Source organism: Hipposideros armiger, unplaced genomic scaffold (genome assembly GCF_001890085.2).
Source record: "Hipposideros armiger isolate ML-2016 unplaced genomic scaffold, ASM189008v1 scaffold_172, whole genome shotgun sequence".
Classification (NCBI taxonomy): Eukaryota; Metazoa; Chordata; class Mammalia; order Chiroptera; family Hipposideridae; genus Hipposideros; species Hipposideros armiger.
In genome coordinates, this window is record NW_017731522.1 from 1,705,264 (window position 1) to 1,727,294 (window position 22,031).

Consider the following 22,031-nt stretch of genomic DNA (forward strand, 5'->3'; position numbering starts at 1 on the left):
ACATGATTTGCAGAGACTGGAAGGGAGTGGGAAAGATGGTTTGTACAAGTTAAATCACTGACTATAAAGCAAGAAATCTCAAGCTGACAAATCACAAGAGTGGTGTAAGTGTATTAACTTGGAAGTAACCACCAGCTAAACTACAAACAGAGAAGGACAAAAAGAGAAATGAGAAGTGACCGGCTCTTGGGAGCAGAACTGGGGGAAAGAGGCAATGGTGGATGGGCGGGTGGGCAACGGCTGCTTTTCTTTACAATCTGATTATATTCAACTATGAGTGTACGTTACTTTTGATTAAGAGTAAACAACTTTACATGTTTAAAAGTAAAAGATGAGTAACTGCCTTTTCTGCCCTTCTCTGTATGCTTTTCTGTTGTTTCACGTTCCTCTGGCAGGCAAGCAAGGTCTGCGATTGTACACATCTGGCGGGAAGCATGCTCCCTTGATAAAAGCAGAACATCTGTACCGAGTGGCTTGATTAGCTCACTAAACATAAATAAATGTCCAGGAAGAACTATACATTTTTGGCCCACCTGCACATCAAGGAAGACTGTCAAACCCAAAGCGGGAGAGAAGGAACTTCCTGTAGCGTGTGGGAGAGGGGAGAGGATGTGGGAAAGCAGCCGGCTCACCAGTCCACAGAGGGGGCGGGTGTGGGGGAACAGAAACGGGGAGGGGAGAGCAGCCCCGACAAAATGGCTCCCTCTTGCATCTTCACTAACCAACTAACTTACTTGACCAAATCCACTAAGCACCCCCAGTCCCAGGAGATTTTCCGAACCTGCGAGGGAAAACACCCTTAGATTTGGCAAAGTCCCCAAAGACAGTGAGTTAGGCCCAGCTGAAGTCCCAAAGGGCAGGGGGCTGGCTCCGGCGGAGTCCAGGTGATCCTTGGGAGCAGGGGCCTGAATGAACAAACGGACGAACGATGCAAACAGGCCACACGTGAGTCCCGGGAGCCCGAGCAAAGCCAGGCCCCACCCGAACCCTGCCCACACGTACAGTACGTGCATCCTGGACAGCCCCCAGAAGGCCCCGTCTGTCAGCTTGCTGATGTTGTTTCGCTGAAGCTTCAGCACCTCCAAACTGTCGAGCCCCTGGAACGTCAGGCCCTCGATCAGCCGAATCCGGTTCCGATTCAGGTCCCTAAAGAGATGAAACGGGTGGGTTCAGAGCGTCCCCCACCACACACACATCTACAACCATTTCCACGCACTCCTGCTGGATTTCCCAGGCAGCAAGGAAAATCCCGGAGGAGGTCCCAGTGGGGCCTGCCGTGCAGTGGGAGCCCACTGGGCATCTCATGGAAGCTCCTGCCCACTGCACAGGCTCTGACCCTGCTAATGCACGAAAGATGAGGCGCAGGGCTCCCCAGAAGCTGCTTCCCCTATGCTCCTGAGTGAGCGAGCGTTCCCATTTCCTCCTAGCACATCCATGACTCTGCAGAGAGGAGGTGGGTATGTATGACTCAGGATGCGGACCGTAGGTGAGCTGTCTCTTAGCTCAGCAACAGAAACCCACACGAGATACCTCAACCTAGGAAAAAGCTAACCGTTGGGTATCAAGTGGCAGTGACACTTTCACTTGGGGCATTAATAGGATCTCTACTTTCAAAGAGAAGTTACTGCTGCCTGTGGCGGGGAGGAGGGATGTACACACACCATGAAGCATACACATTTGGCTTCTAGTCCCAGTGTGGGAAAACCTCAGCTAACCAAGAGATTTCAGGAATCTGGGTGGGCTAGATCCATCATAACACTGGGGAAAGGGGCGGGAACACAGGGCTAACCAGAAAGTCCTTGGTTTTCCCCAAATATTTCTGCAGTGTCTCATGACCCTGCCCTGCACAAACCCTCCTGAGCATCAGGAAACCAGCAGGAAGAGAGCAGAACCCAGGATCCGTCTTGGCTGGGGCAGATGGCCAGGAGCATGGCAGAGAGAGTGCGGGGCACAACACCTCTTGCTGCCACACTGGCCACAAACAATTTTTGTTCTGTTTAAACCAAATCTCCAGTATCGGCTTATTCTCCTGAGATACACTCTTTGGTACAAAGATGATACAGAAAAAAAACCAGGACAAAGAGTCTATCAGGTTCTGGTAAATGAAAATTTTCTTGAATCTAAACTCTGTGCCATTCTTGGAGGGCACTCATTCTTGTTCATCAAAAAACTAAACACTCAGAGATACAGAGGAAAAACTGATGATTGCTAGTTGGGAGGGGGTGGGGATGAGGGAGAAGGGGAAGGGATTAGACAGCATAAATAGGTAACTACAATATTGCCACAGGGATATGAATGACAGTTTGGGAATATAATTAATAATGGTGTAAATATTTTCTAGGGTGTCAGATGGTCACGTCTTGCTAGGGAGACCGCATCATGGATGGGGTAGAGGCTTGATCACTGCATTGTACACCTGAAGCTGATTGTATAATATTGTATGTCAACTATAAGTGAATATATATATTCACTTGGAGGTGGAGTATAGTGTGGGAGAAGAGTCAAGGGAATTGTAACAGATATGTATGATATTGGGGGGAAGTGAGGCGGCGGATTGGGGGAGGGAGGTTGTCACTTTGAGGGGTAAAAAGTATAACTATTGCACTGTGTTGTACGGCTGAAACTAATTTAAAAATTAAATTAAATTAAATTTAAAAAAAAAAGTGATGCCACACAAACCACAATGTGGTGTCCTGGATTGAATCCTGCAATAGTAAGAGGACCTTATGGAAAAACTGGTGAAATAAGAATAAAGCCTGAAGTTTAGTTAATAAAAAAAAAAAAACTAAACAAATAAATCCTTTCTTTAAACAAGAAATAAAGAAATCAACTACCTTATGACTCAGGAGATGGAGACGATGGCCCGTCTCTTGCTCACGACCACCTCTGGCTACACCTAACTTCCTCTCAAACTGCTCAAGGAGCACTGGACACCATAATGCCCATGGCTCAGATTTTATGGACTCCTTAAAAAAAAAACCCACTGCAACTTCGAAGATCAATAAGGAACCCAACCCACACAGCCTAAGACTTAGCCAGGACCAGCAGGATTCCTCATTTCATTCTGGAAAGTGCCAACAAGGACAAGCATGTATACCTGCAGTGCATCCTTTCCTCAGCAACCTGAGGCAGCCCGCAGGCACCAGACCCAGGTTCTAATTTGCTTTTATTAGGTGTTGCCATACAGTCATTAATGATAGTTTATGCAGAGCTGGACCCAGGGGGAGTGAGGAAGGAGCTGCATTTGGCACGGGGTCCCTGGGGAAATTTGGATTCCATAAAGTTTGGCTAACCTTAATTAAAGTGCAGGTTTCTATACTCACAGTTGTGTCAACCTAGGTAACTTGAATGCTTTCACAGGAAGCTGGGTGATCCTGTTTTTGCTCAGGCGGAGCATTAGCAGTGACCGTGACAGACCATCAAATGCTCCCGACTCCAGGGTGCCGATCCGGTTGCCTGCCAGGTTGCTGGAAGGATTTGGGAGAGAAAATGTAGTGGTCAGGAGGAGGCCTTCCTCATCCTGTTACGGACACCAGACCCCGCCGAGCTGGGGAAATGAGCTTCAGCACACCCAGAGACGGGCTTCCAAGGAGCCCTCTGTCATCCAGAGGCTGCGAAGCCCAGCTTCACTCCCCAGTGGGGGAGCCAGGGAAAGGCAAGACCAGATCGGGACCGTCCACTTCACATCTGGACGGAAGCCTTGTTTCAGCTTGGAGCGCACAGTGCTTGTGGCGGTGGGCGACCCCGGGAGGGTGGGAGTGAAAGTCAGTTACCTCCACCGTCAGCCATTCCCACACACCTGCCCTGCCGGGCGGGGGCCACCTCCAAACCACCTGCAGGGTTCCTCCCACGACACCCCACTACCCAAGGATTAGGGTTCAGGGTTGGTCAGAAAGCCCTAGGAAGGGTGGATTTCATAAATTTAGGGAAACAGCCTTTAGTTTTGAAATGGGTCTCATTGTGCTACTTATGACGTAAATGTGTACAAACCAATTCACTGCAGTAATTTTAAATGTCTCAGAGAAACACTCTAGTGAAAGAGACTTACACAGAGTCCCTTTAGAAAACAAGCAGTCCTTCACTGGGACCTCAATGTACAGGATTATGCACATAAGGGGACCGCCCCTCAAAATGTACTGCAGCCCACAGCTCAGATCTGTGCAGTCTGTTGTGCGTAAATGACATCAAATTATAAAAAAGGGAAGAAAAGGTAGAAAAGAGAGGAACACTATGGTTTTGCAATGAGAAGTTACCTTCAACACCTCTCCTATCTTCCTCAAATAAATGCTGTGTTTTGAAGTGTAAGTAAGAAAGGGAATAAGGCATCAGGCAGTAGCCCAGGCAGGGCACATGAAGATTCTTCCCAAATGGAGCTGGACTGTTTGTTCTTAACACTCCAGATTAAAGAACAGCCTGTGTGATGAAGATATACCGGCCAGGATCTGCCAAAAGAGAAAGTCCCTCCTGCCCTCGTGAAGAGCGAGGTCACCGCAACTCAGTTTAGCAGTTGGTGGTTTCTCTGTTCCAAGCGAGAAGCGCCAGGTGGCAGGCTGGCCATCTTCGGCCGCACTGCTTCCCGAAGGCCCGGCCTCCCCTGCCCAATCCTGGTGCCCTGATGCAGCCGAAGAAGGAAGTCACTCCCCTCCTTGGGGGTCGTGGAAAATCCACGGGCCACGGCTTGGTTTCCCTGAACAAATGGGTCACAATGACCCCTAACCTAGCCTTGCAAATAATCTCCAAAATTAGTCAGGAACAGTAATAACGAAGGAATGAAAACTCCCGTGTCATTCGAACATCTCTCTCTAGCCTGGGTTTCTAGTTTCTTCCCCTAAGCGACATGTTCCTACCAATAGGCAGTGGGGTTAAACAGGATTCACTTTTCCCCTCCTGTCTACCATCTGTTGGGTATACGACGGGGCATTAAGATGGGTAAAAAGCAAAACCGACAAACAAGGAAATTTAGAAGGTTCTGAGAACCGACAGAATGGAGTAACTGCCCCTCAAATAAACCAAATGACGTATTTCAATAGTGCATGATGCTAGAACGATGAGCACTGACAGGTTAAGGCCTCTGCAAAGAGGTCTCCCCCACTGCCATTCCTCTACCTACCCCGATTCTTTCCTCTTTGCTTTCCAGGGAGGCAGCCCAGTAAATGGGAAAGAAAGCAGGCTTTGTAGCCGGGATAGAACTTATTTGAAGGCTAGAATCTCCTGTTAAGTGGCGAGTCTGTTAAGCTAATCCTTAATCTCTCCCTGTCTCAGCATCCCATCTGTCAGATGGGGCAGAATAATGCTGCAGGATTTGGGAATGCTCTATAAACGGGCAAAGAGAGGACATGGCCCTGGGTCCCCTGCCATCAGCCCTGCTGAGGCCATCCCCGCAGCTTCAGCCAGGCCAAGGCCGAGAGGAGACGGCAGTGTCCACCTGCGTCCAGACCTGGGTGCTAAGGTCAGAGCTGAGGCACTTACAGCTCCTTTATGGGCAGTCCGTGCGGAAAGCAGGCACTCCGGATCTCCGTGACGTTGTTCCAACTGAGATCGAGCACTTCTAAGGACAGGTAAGCCTTCAGCTGACTCCCTTCCACACTGCGAATCTTATTGTGTTGCCTAAAACACACAAACGGAGGAGACATGAGCATGTCTTTTTGCAAAGAAACTATTATTTTCCTCGCCACTTCTTTTAGACACATTTTTTTCCTAGCTGTTTTGCTCTTGCAGAAAATTACAAATGCAGTGACACTCTTTAAATGAGATTTCCCATTCTTCTTTCCATCAAGTTGTCACCCGATGGATGGGTGGGTGCTAGATGGAATACCGAATTCTCTGTCTGTGACAAGTTTGTCCAAGTTTCAAGCCTAGGCTGCTCTCCTCAGGGGCAAGAACACAGGTGATATTTCAGGCCGTGTGGAGAGGAGCATGGCAGGACCAGAACTCAGGACTCACTGAGCTCTTCTCACCGCGAGTGCACCGGTACAACCAGCCAGCTCTGAGCACAGCGCCTGCTCCACATCCAGGACCTCGTGCAGTCCCATCATTTACAAGACTGTGGGCAATGGGGCTCAGTTTAATCCATCCACACACGTCATTACGCTCCTCACATTGTACCGACATCTACCATGTACCAGGTGTGGAGACAGGCACAAGGGGGGAAAAAAGAACAAGACAAAATCCTGACAACAGGGAAACCAGGAATCCAGTGCTGGCTCTGACGGGAGTCGAATCCCTTGAAGCTCCTGACGGTAGCCCTTGGTAACTCTGTTCCTCAGTTTCCACATCTGGAAGATGGGGTCACAACCCTTTATTTTAGGGATACAGGAAATGCACCCTGAAGCCACACTAAAGCGCGTGGCAGATGTTAGCATACATGTTCAGTGTTTACCTCTCTCCAAGAAAGGCATTTTACCACCACAATTTACTTGTACCTTCATCCTCCTTCTGACAAATCCACTCTAACCAACTAACCAGTATTTATTAATCAGGAGAAAGACAACAAATGCTAACCTAGGAAGAGCCCCTCGTGGGTTTGGCTCTCCCTGGCAGATTGGAACCACCGCAGCCCGACTGCCAATGTTCCGACACATAAGTGTCTGTTGGGGGGTAGCGCTGGGCCTCCGGGTTCCAGGCACTCACTCGGCCAGTTTCTGAGTAAACAGTGGCAGGGTCTCCGGCCAATCAAAGCATTCCTGAACACAACACTAGTAAGCCAGGCAACGCTTACCAAGTGGCATCTCTTTTAAACAAACGCTTGACCAAATCAGTTCCAACAGGCATAAACAAGGCCCTCTTTCCCAGAAGCTCTGGGGATTCTCGTCGACTCCTTTGTTTTTTTCACAACTCTCCCAGGCTCTGAACCCAAAACTCCATTTACAAGGGCACAACTCAACACATAGTGAAATCACCCCAGAATGAAAGACCACTTTTTCCCTTCATGTCCCCTCGTGCCCCTCCCAAAGCTATTTCCTTTGATTTCTTTATTAAGTTCTTTATAAAGATAGTCTCTTCGGTTTTCTGACTCCAAAAGAAAAAAAAAGGAAAAAAGAAAATAAAAGAAAATCTTTATTATGTAAAGTATGGGAAAAAAAGAACAAGAAATAAAGGCAGCAGGGCTGAGCCTATCCGGCAAGGCTGAATGTAGTACCGGGAGCCAGGAGAGAAGTTCTGAAACAAGGGAAGGGACGACGTCGCACAGAGACCTCGCACACAGAGGGGGCCACAGGTCAGCTGCGGTAAGCCCCCCACACTTCTCCCTCCGCCCCTCGTCACTTCCCTCCGTCTTCCACCTCCCACTCTTTCTTCTTTCTCGTCAGTCCACTACTCGCTGAATCCAGCACTTCTGGGCCCCTGCTCTGGGCCAGGCCCACGCTGGAGGAAGGGCGCTGTGACCAAGACGGGTCTCTTCCACACGCTGGAGAGAATTCCCCACTTCACAAGAGGCAGCCATGGAGACGAGAAACAAGGGAGCGTGGCAGCGAAGGTAGAGAGGAGCAGGATGGATGAGTGTGCTGGGAGCGAGAGGGGAGCAGTGTTGAATTCTGCCAGATGAGCTCCAGAGGGCAGGATGGTGACGCGAGGGGGCGACAGGCAGGGCAGAGGTGGGATCTCATCATGGGGCTGGGAGGGCAGGCAGGGCCCCGTCAGGCAATGCCTCCCAGGCCAGACTGAGAGGTAGGGAATCATGGAGCCACGGCCCAGGGGAGAGGCGTCGGCACACAGAGACGGACACGAGAAAGAAGAGGGACCCACAGGATCTGAGGCAACAGCTCGAGATGCATAGAATGGTGACCCTGTATATTCTAGATCAGACATATTAAGGTGACCAGGTTAGCAGGCTAGAAGGCTACACCATCCGTCCTTGTCCACTTATAGTCAATCCCCAGCCCAGCAGCCGGAGTGGTCCTGATAAGTGGGAGAAAACCTGAGCAAATCATGTATCTCTTAAAGGGTTCACATCTAGACTATATAAAGAACCCCTGCAACTCAACAACAACAAAAACAACCCGATTAAAAAATGAGCAAAGGATTTGAATACACGTTTCTCCAAAGAAGACACATGAAAGGCCAAAAAACACATGAAAATATGCTCAACATCACTGATCACTACAGAAATGCAATGAGATACCTACCCCCCCACCCTAACCCCACAGGACAGCTACTACCAAAAAAGGAGAAGTAACAGGTGTGGACGAGGATGAAGAGAAATTAAAACCCTGGTGCAGCTGCTGAAGAAAATGGTGGGCCCTCAAACATTCAAACAGAATTACCAAGATCCAGCAATTCTACTTCTGGGTATATAGCCAAAAAAACTGCAAGCAGATCTGAAAGAGGTATTTGTACACTCATGTTCATAACAGCATTACGGACAATAGCCAAAAGGTGAAACAACCCAAGTGTGCATCGAAGGTTAGATGGATGAATGGGTGGATGGATGGACGGACGGACACATGTGGTACAACACATAGGACAGACTATCATTCAGCCATAAAAAGGAAATTCTGACCCATGCTACAATATGGATGAATCTTGTGGACATTTATGCTAAGTGAAATAAAGCCAGTCACAAAAAGACAAATACTGTGTGGTTCCACTTCTATGAGGAACCTACAGAATAGTCGAATTAATTGAAACAGAAAGTAGAGCAGTGGCTGGCGGGGCTGCCGGGAGGCAGGACTGGGGAGCTGTTTAACAGGCGTGGAGTTTTAGTTCTGCAAACTGGAAAGGGCCCTGGGGACTGCACAACACAAGTATACCTAACATTACTGAACTACATACATAAAAAATAACTCAGGTGGTAAAGTTTACATTATGTGTATTTTACCACCATTTAAAAACAAAACAAAGCAAAATAATATGTCAGTTGACAGGACTGCTTTGCCTACAACTCAAACGATGGCTCTGGTGTCTCACTCAGGACGCAGTCCTTACAGTGTTCTCCAAGGCCCCACGATCTGCCTGACGCCCACCTCACTCCTCCACCTGGCGCGCTCTGCCCACACCGGGCCTCAGGCATGGCAGGCAGACTCCTGCTTCAGGACCTTTGCACCTGCCTTCGCCACAGCTTGGAACGCTCTTCCCCCAGAGATCCACAGGTCTCACACCCTTACTTCCTTCACATCTTTATTCAAATGTCACTTTCTCACTGAGGCTTCCCTGGCCAAACTCTCTAAAACCACAAGTCTCTCTCTCTCTCTCTCTCTCTCTCTCTCTCTCTCTCTCTCTCTCTNATTCAAATGTCACTTTCTCACTGAGGCTTCCCTGGCCAAACTCTCTAAAACCACAAGTCTCTCTCTCTCTCTCTCTCTCTCTCTCTCTCTCTCTCACTCACTCACTCACACACACACACACACACACACACACACACACACACACACACACACTTTCCACTCCTTTGTCTGCTTTATTTTCCTCAATATCATCTAAGATATCCAAGATTTTGCTTATTTCTAGTTTTATATCTTCTCTCCCACCAGGATGTGGCCCCATGAAGGCAGAGATATCTGTCTATTTTGTCCAGTACTGTGTCTCCAAAACAGCAGGAGGCACAAAATAGGTACTCAATAAATATTTGTTGAATGAATCACAAAGAACAAATAGGGGTGAACTCAGCGAGGCTTTGGGACTCACCAGCATTTAAGCAGAAGAAAATCATGCAAGCAGATGAATCCAATCAGGAAACATGAAGGGGAGAGTCTGCCAACTGCCTTGTGGGGGCACTGCCCAGATGCAAACAACCTGGCCCACCGTGGCTTCAGAGGTCCTTGAGGCTGAAACACAGCTGTTCCCAGCTGCTGAGGGTGTGCATACCGATCTCCTCCCTGCAGCTCGTCTCTCTGCTCCAGACTCTAGCCTATAACCCTGATCAAATGCTTCCTGAACTCCTTGGGCTCGGGAAAGCTGACCACAGGGCTCTGGGCTCCTGTAGCATTGTGCCACCGCTCTCTCACACAGCAAGCATTACTCTGTGATAGGTGTCTCTGTAGGCCCCGGCAACTCCACCCAAGGTCAGGAGTTCTTCCTGGAATATGGCATAGCCCCGAAAAACATGCCAGGAGCAATACCCTGCCTAAGTCCAAATCCCGGTTACGCCACTTACAGTGTGAACCTCAGGGGAGCCATGTCTGTAAAGTGGGGTGAGAAGTTCCTATACCCTATGGGCTGATGTGACCTGACATGTGGCAGTTGCTCAATAAAATGAGTCCTTGTTTTGATTAGTCGTAATTATATCCTCAGAGCCAGGCTCAGGATCTTGTGTGTAAGAGGTGCTCTGGAAAAAGAACGAAGACAATTCGTGAATAACTGGTCCCTGCCTATTCCTTTGCCACATTTCAATGCAAACAGGCAGGCCTAACTCCTCTCTCAGGAACAAAGGACGGACTCAGAGCTCTCGCTCTTAGCTTCATGCATGAAACAAGTCTGCTCCAGCTGGAGAGTATCAAACCCAGCCACGGGGAGCTGGGCTTCAAAGCAAATCCAACCCAAGCTTCTGTAGGACTCAGGGTGGCTCTCTGATGGGTCCCCAACCAGCTGGATGTTCCCCCCTTCTCACTCCTGCAGCAAGTGGGACTCAGGCCCACGCTCCTGGCCCTGGCCTACTAAACCCAACCCCATCATGGATAGCAGGCCTGCCCAAGGCATCCCCTCCAGACAGCCATCCACCAGGGTAGAGCACATAGCCAGTGCTAGGAGAAGCCCTCCCACGTCCTCCCTGAGGACAGATGGCTGTGAAAAAGTGTTGCTGCCCTGATTGAAACTGCTGTCCTTTTTTTAATCGTCATGTGCAACAAGGTTGGTCATGATGTCACTCCTTTAACGTAACTAACTGCTCAGTTCAGAAGGTAGTCCACAACTCATCTTTATGACCTCTGACTCCTTGTCCAAGTTCCTTTTAACAATAGCTGACCAACTACTGAACATCTCTATGGAGCAGCCCTGGGTGAGGGCTCAGTGAAATCACAGTGAGATAGGCACTATACTTAACCCTAACTTTACAGTTGGCGAAGTTGAGGCTCGGGGATCTGCTGGGATTCTCCCGAGATCACACAGCTGGGAAGGAAAGGAGTCAGCATGCAACCCCCAGGGAACAGGGCTCTTCACTAGTCCATCCAAGAGGCTCTCGAGGCAGAATTTTAAAAGCAGTTCCTTAGATTCAACTCGTAAACCTTCAGCGAGCTTGCCTAGACCTGAACGCTAGCTGACTATGTCCTGCTCAGCTCAGGCTGGTCTGCGTACTTGGCCTCAGCCAGGCCTAGCTTTTGTAGCAGCTTCCCAGAGTCTCGCACGAGTGGCACATTTGTGGAGGGCTTTTGGTGGCTAATCTCAGCAAAGAAGGCAGATGAAACTAAAGTTCTTCCTCGCGGAGACTCTGGATGGATAGAAGAGAACGGTTCCTTTCAGATCGTGTCTTTGCAGACCTAGGCTGGAAGGAGGAAAGACTCCCTTTATTCTTAGGTAGTCAGAAAGCCACAAAGGGATGCCCTTAAGTTTACAAAAAGAAAGTGAGAACAGGGAAGGGGGGAGGTCAGCACTACAGACTTACTTCCAGCTGGCCTCATCAAAAGAGCACTCCAGCCTTTCTCTGCCACCAAACAAAATTAGAATGATTCTTAGCCACGGGATGGGGGAAACGTGTGGTCACACGGCACTCGCCTCCACCAGTGTCAGTTTACCCCTCAGGCTGCCCTCTGGGGAGAGGAGAACTTAATACAGCAAGAGTCTATTAAACCAACACCTGTTAAAAGCCTCAAAAATAAAATCAGTCTTCAAAGGCGGACAGCAGGCAAGATAAGCTCTTGCCACTTGGTTACGTTTTCTGAGCTGATGTTAAATTAGACAGTAAAACAGACAGAGGCATTTAAAACTTTTTATCATAAGTGATTGTTCCACTACAGTTCTGTGAAAGCCTGGTTTACAAGGTATTCCCTTGGTGGTGGAAAAGATCTCATGTCACAGATAACAGCCAGGAAGAAAGGGTGAGGGGATCAAAGGGAGCAGGGTCAAGGCGGGTCAAATGGATTAGAGCTGGTTCCTGCAATTATGCACCGATTGTCTACACCAGGGATCAGCAAAAGTACTCTATAATGGGCTAGACAGTAATTTTTTAGGCTTTGTGGGTCTTTATGGTATCTTTCACGATTACTCAACTCTGATGTTGGAGTATAAAAGTGCCACCGACAATATGTAAATGAATTAGTGTGGCTGTGTTCCAATAAAACTTTATTGATAAACACAAGCTGTGGGCCAGATTCAGCCCACTGCCTGTAGTTTACTGTAGGAATCATTTGGGTTTCTGGAGGGCAGGAACCCAGATTCTAATTCTAGCTCTGATGCAGCTTTGGAACTGCGTACGAATCACTCTTTCTGTTTAAGCATCTGCAAAATGGAGCTAAAGGCCTCTCTATAACAGAGAAAGAACCTTCCCATCCTCCCTCCAGTGCCTGTGTCAGACATCACTAATTGCAAGCTTCCCCACTGACATCTTTTCCTCCCGCTTCAGGAAGTAAAATAAAACAGAAGTCTACATCATTATTACGCTCCTCCAAAGATGGCCCCGGTTCCTCACTGGAGCCAGTGGGGCAGGTGGGAACACAGGATGGTCTTCCCAAGAACAGATATTCACACTATACACCCTCCTTTTCGCTCTTCCAATGAGGCAGAAACACACCACAGTGGCCCGTGCGCCCGTCCTCACATGAAAGCAGGCTCCAGCTCTTCCAGACCATGCAATGACTCAGAGGTCACACTGTCGGCTCCTGGAGTGTTGACTCTTACTATAATAGAAACAACAAATCTTCCGCATGTTACCTCAACATCAAACTTTTAAAATGTCTGACTCAACAAATCAACAAAATTCAAATTGCAGCTCTTTCCTTGCTTGAACCTCAGCTAAGAAACAGTCTCACACAATCGAGCTCCAAAACGGGGAAAAACCGTTATACACCTGCCACCCCCCACCCCCAGCCCTCCCATTCCCCACAGTGACCCTGTCAGGCACAGGTAATCAAACTCCAGGCCGGGCAGCCTCCACGCACCAGCAGCACTCTGCCGCTGCCCATCACAGAGCGGCCCTGGAATCGGCCCTGGAATCCTGACTCTGGCTGTGCACCACAGCACCTAGCCCACCATTCCCCACAGCAGGCACACCAAGGAATGATCAAAAAGGATGGGGGTATGCACGCATCCTGAAGTGCCACTTAGGGCTACACGGTAATTCGGCATCCCATGTGTGGAATCCACACAATGTGAGACAATCTGTGACCCTGGTATTACTGCTTCAGGGTGAAACATAGTGCAGGGCAGAGGCCCTGAAGCCTACCTAAGGGGTTTCTGTATTATTGCAGGTACCAAAAGATGTTAATCATTTCAAGAGCACACATGAAGACAATGATTTCTCCTTTGTTGAAAAATACAGTACTACAAAACAGGTCACATGGTCCAGTGGTGGCAGCTACTCCGTTTGTAAATGTTTTTAATGCAATAGCACAGGTGCACTGAGAAGTGCATAAACTGGAAGTGTAGATAGAGCTCAATGCATTTTTACAAAATGCACGCACCCGTGCAGCCACCACACAGATCAAGATACAGAGCATTTTCCCGCATCCCAGCAGCCTTCCTCCTGCCTTTCTCCTAGTTGTTACTCTTAAAGGGAACCTGCAATTTCTATCACCAATGATTCATTTGTGCTTTATACACAAAGAATCGTTCTGTATATATACTCCTCTGTACCTAGCTACTTTCATTCAACATATGTTTATGAGATCCATCCAGGTTGTAGCATTTGCAGTAGTTAGTTCTTTTTCATTGTTCTATAATATTTCTACTGAGGGAACATACAACCATTTGGTTTTCATTTTACTCTTGATGGTCACAGAGTTATTTCCATTCTGGGTTATTGCAAAAATCACAGCTATCAACACAGACACGTCCTTTGCACATACCTGTGGTGCATATTTCCATGTGTTTCTGGCAGGTGTCAGCATCTGGCAGGTGCGGCACTGCTGCAGTCACACAGCACGCATGTCCAGCCTTAGCACTGGTCGTTTTCTTTTAAACCAAATTCCCCAGAGTTGAAGTAAATCCGAAAGGCCATTTGAACCAAGTGCCATGTTTCATGCTACTTCATTCAACCACATTCTCAGATGTCACTGCCCTCAGGTGTCACCCCTCCCCCACAAAAAGCATTAGGAATACAGCCTGGGGCAACAGGGCATGGCCAAGCTCAATCTAATCTTGTTCAGGTGTCAAACAATTATTTTATTACAATCGGGGGCCTAATGAGCACCAAAAATGGAAAAAAATTAGAATAACTCTAAGTCCCAAATTGGCAAGAAATAACGTGACTGTATCCAGTGTCAATGCCCATACGCAAGTTGGAAATGAAGGTAAGCAGGTTTTAAAAAGTCTCGAAGAGCTTTCCTAGGCCAACTTGAAGAAAAGTTTCTCTTCTCATAACAACAGACGAAAGCATCACCCTCTCACTAGCTTGCTTTACATTCATCGTCTTAAAAAAAAATTAAAACCAAAACCATCTGTTCTATTGCATAAATCGATAATTTGCTCCAAGAAACCGGTGCCTCATAGGAGCGGCCCCGCCTGGATTATTTGCTGGACAGGAAATGAGAATAATCAGAATAAGCAGGTCTCTTTCTCTCTCACTCACTCTCTCTGCCTTTCCCCCCCACTGCTAGTGAATCACTAGCTCCCTGGGGAACTTTGGCAGATTCTCAGCCTGGCTGCAGATGACGTTCCGGATCTGTTTATTCAGGTGGAGATCATATAAAAAACAAGAGCGGGCCAGTGGCGGGATAAACAGCCTCCGCCAGGCAGGGTCAACCCCTCTGAAGGCAGGACTGGGCTGTGTCAACCAACCTCCCAGCCCAGTCACTTCCTTTAGCCTCACTCTCCCCTCTTGGAGTCTTCAATAAACTGTTCCGATAACTCCTTGCAAAGGGAACCTGATATCACCCCCTCATGGGAGTGCAGGGACCCAGGCAGTGTGTCACAGCAGATCCCACTGGGTTCTCCCACCCATCGGCTTAACCACATCGGGTTGGAAGCCCAAGATTCGAATAAAGAAACCCAGGCATGGTGAGGAGTCCGCCATCACGGTCCTGTGAGATATACAGTGACCCGACCCAGGAATGACTACAAATCACCAGGATCCAATCCAAACTACAAGGTTCTGCATTCCATTTTAAGATGCACAAATAAAAAAACAGAAACAAAACCTCCTAAGGAAATGCACACCGTTGAGTGAAAATAGATAATCAGAAAAAGCTACCTACTGTATGATTCAAAATATGTGATATTCTGGAAGAGGCAAAACTACGGAGACAGTAAAAAGATCAGTGGCTATCTGGGGTTTGCGGGGGCCGGGGGAGAAGGATGAGTAGGAGGCGCACGGGACTCTTAGGGCAGTGAAACTATTCTGTATGACACTTCCAACGGCGGACATGTCATTAAACATTTGCGGAAGTGCATAGAATGTACAACAGTGAACCCTAATGTAAACTGTGGGCTTAGTTAATAATAATGTGATACTGGCCCATCCACTGTAACACATGCACCACACTGATGCAAAACGTTAATGGCAGTGCAAACCGGAGGAGTGGAGTATATATGGGAAGGCTCTGTGCCTTCTGCTCAATTTTCTTATAAACCCCAAACTGCTCTGAAAGTCTATTAATTATCAACAGAACAAAACAAACCCTCCTAAGGTACTAAGCAGTCCTGAGGCCATTACATCATTAGAATGTGAGCTGTCCGAGGGCTGGGATTTTTAGCCCCTCGTCTTCACTGTTATATTCTTAGCACTGAGGACGATGCTTAGAACATAAAAGGCGCTCAGTAAATATTTGCTAAATAAACAAATGAATTACAACTTTAGCGCAGTTTCCTACATTCACCACTGCAAACCAAAACAAAGGAATGTTATTCAGAAAAAAACAGTCTGAGGCAAGAACAACCATCCTATTAATTTTTTTTTAAAGGTGTAATATAGAATTAACTTTTTTAGGTAGAGAAGCTGGCACACATAGTTGAAAGAAAATGTCAAATAAAACAGATTTTCTGGTTAACTGCATTTCCCAAGTTCAGCTAAACCCCAAACACAGACGTTCACTGATTCCCAGGGTTGGTCAAGGTGTGGCAGCTCTGCTTATTGTGCAGGGGCCAACAGATCCTTCTCCCGCCAACTACTCCTCTGCAGTGAAGGGCAGCTCGGCCCTAAGTTTCCACCTGCACACACCCGTCCCTGACTCCTGCCTTGGCCCCAGCAGACAAGGACAATGAGGAATTTAACCAGAAGAGCTCTGATCATCCACTGCTGACCCGAGGAAGCCCTCTGAGCCTCATGTGGACTGCAGCCCCCAGGGAGAAGCGCTGTGCTGTGGTAACACTGACAGGGACTTCTAAAGCCTGGCCCATGCTGCGGGGGGCGTCAGTTCTGTGACTGTGGGGAGGTAACCTGTCCTGGCATCTGGGCAGAACAGAGTAGCACCAGGCGTGCCAAGAGATGGAAAGCCAGGATCAATGAACCACTTTCACCTGGATTTCCATCCACATACAGGCATCCCTGGGTCAGAAAAGCCAAGTGTTTCTCTCTTCTGGTCAAGGCCAACATGGCCACTCTAGTCTTTCTGTTGGCTTTGTCTTCTCGCAAATGAGTCAGTGGCGCCCCTTCTCTCCTTTCCCGGCACCTGCTTGCCTGAACACCCAGCACACAGATGGGGGTCCTCTGCGCCCGCTGGGGCCCGCAGGGCCTGACAGTCAGGGAGCCAGGCTGTCATGTGGAATCACAACCCCAGCGTCAGGGTCCTCCATGGCTGAAAGGAACTCACCCGCTTCCTCCTCAGTTACAATTACGTGTGTCTGTGCCCAGTGGGCTCTGCCCCTGAAGGAAAGCCGGGAGGAAAGCCAGCATGCCTAACCCCACTCTAGTGCACAGATTCTCCCAGACTCAATGGGCTGCGCTACTGGTCCTGGAAAAGGAAGGTGGGCAAAGTGGAGAGAAGGCAGCAATCAGGAAAATGGTGGTAAAAGTGCCTTGTAAGACCAGGCTCAAACTGCAGAGATTCTCCCCAAGGAGTAGCCACACAGCCCCTGTTGGAGAGTGTGAAGAAACCACCATGGTGTTCTGCACAAATGAAGGTCAGGTGGGAGAGTCCCTCATAGCCTGCCGTGTGATGTCAGCAAACACCTCTCCCCCAGTTCCATAAATGCTATCAGCAGCTAGGGGAAGAGTGGGGTGGCACAGAGGTCACCCAGGAATCTAAGACCAGCAGGCTTTGTCATCATCTACAGTGGTTTCTGCTCCTTGTAGGCCTCACCAACCAGGAACTGAATAAATGGAATCACCAATGCGAAGCAACATGGTGACCTTACTCAAAATTTCCAAATGAAACGTAACGTCCTTCTCCTCATGGCCACCCTCCCGTGTCAGCCTCAGGCATCAAGTGCCTGCAGCACTCACACACTCAGGAGACTGTCCACACCACAAGGATGCAGAGCTGATCAAGTCACGTGCTTGCCACCCTCTCAAAGACGCTGGCAGAAAAAGGCCGGCACCACTATAATATACACATTGCTCAGACATATTATGATGACAGAATTTCCCCCCTCCTCTTTTGCATATTATTTTAATGTGTTTATAAGTAAAGAAGTCGATATTTTATGAAGCAGTTAACGTAACGTGACTTTGGACACTGAACTTTGGGATTTGATCCTTAAGTTTAGAAACTTAAGGCTTGTGTGACAGTCGCGAGGCAGAGGGCCTTCCAGGTGAGCCAGCCCAGGGGCCTTGCTTCAAAGGGTGCCAGCAGGTGGGGTACCGGGGCCACCACAGAGCTCCTGCACTCAATCACCAGGCAGGGCCATGCTGGGTTCCAGAGGCTCCTCCTGAGCCCCCCGCTCCCCCACATCCTAGCCTTCTCACGCACACACCCTGCTCCATGTGGTAAAAAACGGCAAAGGGCCTTTCAGCTGGAGCCTGGAATGGAGGCCTGGGGCCTTGGCAGCAGTCCAGAAATGGTTCCAATGCTACAGTAGGCTGCGCTGGGCAGTGGAACCTCCCAAGAAGCTCCCCCTTGCCACTCAGCACCAAGGAGGCATACCACGCTGCCTTCTCCGCAGAAACAGTAGCTGAGTGGCAGTGACCGTAACAGCAGGAACAGTGGTCTCAAATCTAACGAGTTGTTAGTTCCCACCAGGAGCCAGGCTCTCGCTTTGCTCATTTACTCTTCGTGACAACCTGGCCGGAGGACATCATGACCATCCCCATTTCACAGATGGGGGTACTGAGGCACAGGGCAGTTAATGCAGCACAGCTGGGACTGGGGCCCAGACACGAATCCTTACCCAACACTCCTACTTGGTCCGTGGAACTGCCTCATCACAGAAGTGGGCGGAAGAACCCCAGGGAAGAGGGCTTCCCAGTCCCTCCCACCTTTTCTCGGCACCCACTGGGGCCACCCCCATGAATCTATGATCTAACAAAGGCAAGACCCAATTCTGCAGAGGCGGAGGGCGCACGTCCTACCTCGGGCCGCTGTTCACAGCCCCTGCCCCTCCCCCTACTTACACTCGTGCACGTGTGCGCCTCACATGCCCCCCGCTTGTCGCACACAGAGGCAGACCACCTCTGTTTCTATGTAGGGTACTGCTGTGGTCTCTAAGGAGGTGAGTGGCAGTGGTCTTCTTCCCTCAGGCAGTTAAGTGTGACAGAAGTGGGCTTTCTCCAGGGAGCGGAAGAACCCTCTTCAACCATCACTCTCTACCATGCCAAGAGAAGGCACCTGCCAACCCGGCATCAGAGGCGAGGGCCCCAGTCTGAGGTCACCCAGCTAGCTCCCCAGCACACGAGCCCAGGTATCCTGACTCCAGGCTGTGCACTCTCTGGAGGGACAGAGGCCTAAGAATTTATATCCGATGGCCTGTGGCTATGATGACAGAGATGGGAGAGTGGGTGCCAGGGTGCCCCTGACATTCCCTGCCTCTGCGGGCCCCCGACACATTTCCTGCACTTCCCATGCCAGCTTCTCAGCAGCTCTGCTGCTCCAGCACAGGAGGGAGCTGCTTCAGCACTTGGCTGCAAGGAAAGAGCCCTCCCCTTCTGGGGAGCGATACCACTGATGTGCCTTTAAAAAGAAAACCAGGCCTCTTCCCAGCCCATCTGGAAGACTTTTGATCTCCTGATCATATGATTTAGGGGATCTCTCATCACGCAATTTCCCAAGCCTTCAGCATATGATCTGACTGCACTTTGCAGGGGTGGGGGTGGGGGTTAAGGATGTGTATGGTTGGGATTAAGGAGTCGGCCCTTTAATGCAGTTCTTCTTATCCACCGGAAGATAAGACTTCGCCTCAACATCAAAGTGGCCCTGGCTCCAGCACCCCAGCTCTCCACCCAGAACCCTACCACTGCTCGCTAGTCTTGCTTGCCCACCATTCAGGGTTCCTACAGGAGCCAACACTTGCTCTGTCTCTTCCTTGAAATCACAAGCCTCAATTTTCTTCTTGGCTTTGGGTTTTAGAAAACATATCATCATGGACCTAAATGCAAAACGTAAACTACAGACTTTTAGAAAAAAATACAGGAGAAAACCTTTGGCTAGGCAAAGTTCTTAGACTTGGCACTAAAAGCACAATCCACAAAAAGAAAAATTAACACACTGGACTTCATGAAAATTAAAAGCATTTCCTCTGTGAAAGACTCTGTTAAGATGAAAAGGCAAGCTACAGACTGGGAGAAAATATTTTCAGATTACATGTCCATCAAGGAACTAGTATCTAAAATACATAAAGAACTCTCAAAACGTACCTGGAAGTGAACAATCCAATCAGAAAGTGGGCAAGAGACATGAACAAACATTTCAACAAAAGGAATATGCAGAGGGCAAATAAGCACATGAAAAGAGCTGTTCAACATCATCAGCCATTAAGAAAATACAAATTAAAACCACAATGAGATATCAATACACACCTACCAGAAAGGCTAAGATTAAAAAACGAAACAAAAAACTGACACCACCAAATGCTGGGCAGGACGCAGATACCAGACCGCTCGTACATCACTGGTGGGAATGTAGGACAGTACAGCCACTTGGAAAAGTCTGGCCGTTTCTTAAAAACTAAACACACAGCTACCACACAATGCAGCAATTATACTCTAGGGCATTTATCCTAGAGAACTGAAAATGTATGTTCACACAAAAACCCATACATGAATGCTCACAGCAGCTTTATTCGCAATAGCCGAAATCTGGAAACACCCCAGATGTCCTTCAACAGGCGAGTGATTAAATAAAGTGTGGTATATACATACCACAATCCCAAAAGCAAACCCTAAAAGCCAATCCCAAAAGGTTACATGCTGTATGACTCCATTTATTTTAACATTCTCTAAATGAAAAATTACAAATATGGAGAACGTATTAGAGATTGCCAAGGGTGTGGGGGCAGGAAGGAAATGGGTGTGGCTATAAAAAGGCAGCAGGAGGGATCCTTGTGGGATGGAAACAGTCTGTATCTTGACTGTATCAATGTCAATGCCCGGGTTCTGAGAACTTCTGCCTGATGCTGCCACTGGGGAAACTGGGCTCAGGGCATGTGAGGGGTCACTCTGCATTAATTTTTACAATCACATGGGAATCTATGATTATCTCAGAACAAAAAGTTTAAATTAAAACAAAAAAAGTGTGTCATAACATTCACAGTGGAATCAGACAGGGGACCTGGAGGTGGAAGTGGACAGCCAGCCTGCCACCTCATTTGGTTTCCAGCATTTCCTTCAAGCCCGCAGAAACCTACCCAGTATGACTCAGTTCTCAGGGCCAAGCACTAAATACTGCTGGGCTCTGCAGGATTCCTGACATCTAGGGATATCATGCCCCGTTTAATTATCTCCACCATTTGGGAAAAGACTGTGGGTGGGGCTGGACTCCTAGCGAGAAAGGTGTTGCTGATACAGCTTATTTAGAAGGCCGGTGTGGCCCCTGCCTAGTATGGCAGGGGTTCCCATTCGGTTCTGTGCCCTGTAACTCAGCTGAGCCCAGCAGTACCTGGCCAAGCAGGAGAGCTCACTGGGCAGCCACACCAAGACGGTGGCACTCAGGGCAGGCTTGCACTGCCAGACGTGAGATTCCCAGAGTGCCGTGCCTGGGACACTAGCCTTGGGCAGAGTTCCATGAGAAGGTTCTGGAACAGGGGCATATGTCCTCCCTTGTGGGCCCGTGCAGCGTCCCAAAGCAGGTCAGCTGGAGGAAGGTGTCGATGAGGGCTCTAATGAAGATACCTTTCAATCTGCTCGATTCTCTATTTGCTACACTTACAGAAACACAGGACCCTCTTTCCATAAAGCAAGAGCTCCAGATGGCTGATTTCATGTGGGAAACACATTTCGCCCCCTCGTCATTACAGGCTCTGACATGTTCTGTAGCACAGAGGGCTGCAAACCTTTACCTCTGGGATGGGCTGCACACACGGAGGGACCTGCAGTGATTATCCATCTTCACTTCGGAGAAAACCTTTCCCCAAACCACCTGCTGGCTCCTCACAGGCAAGCGGAAACCAGGAGCGCCCTTCTCCTGACACCCGTGCCCGGGGGAGGGCAATATCAGACCTGGGCAAACCAACGCTTGGAAAGCTGCTCTGAGAAGGCAGCAGACTAAGGGTTCAAACCTGGAGGACAGGGCCCTGGCTCCCACACTCCCTCCTCGAAGCCACGCTGCCTGCCGCGGGGCAGTTTCTATGGCTTCTTCTCCTATAACATTCTGCCCAGCTTTTCAATGAATCAAGGAAAGCAAGACCCACCTCTCGGCTGAAAAGAGCCATGCCCTCTAGGAAGCCCCCACAAGCCATGCCTGCTATTACTAGTCCCAAGGCTGTCCCTTCACCTCGCCGATAATGTCTGAAACTAGCCAATGTCTGCCCTACGCTGTACCATTGCTTATTCTTGGATTGACACTTTCAGTTAGTGAATTTATTTATTCATTCCAACACGTATGGGATGCCTGTTACGTGCAGCTGCTAGAAAAAGGCAA

General features: G+C 48.8%; 1 protein-coding gene across 1 annotated transcript in view; it reads right to left on the minus strand.

Moving 5' to 3' along the window:
- Positions 1-22,031, minus strand: part of LRIG1 (leucine rich repeats and immunoglobulin like domains 1) — a 129,765-nt gene that overhangs the window by 46,919 nt on the left and 60,815 nt on the right. The window contains exons 4-6 of the mRNA XM_019652055.1: positions 5,470-5,607; positions 3,324-3,467; positions 1,003-1,146 (exon numbers count right to left, since the gene is read on the minus strand). Of these exons, the coding sequence (XP_019507600.1) occupies positions 1,003-1,146; positions 3,324-3,467; positions 5,470-5,607 (426 nt within the window). The remainder of the gene's footprint in view (positions 1-1,002; positions 1,147-3,323; positions 3,468-5,469; positions 5,608-22,031) is intronic.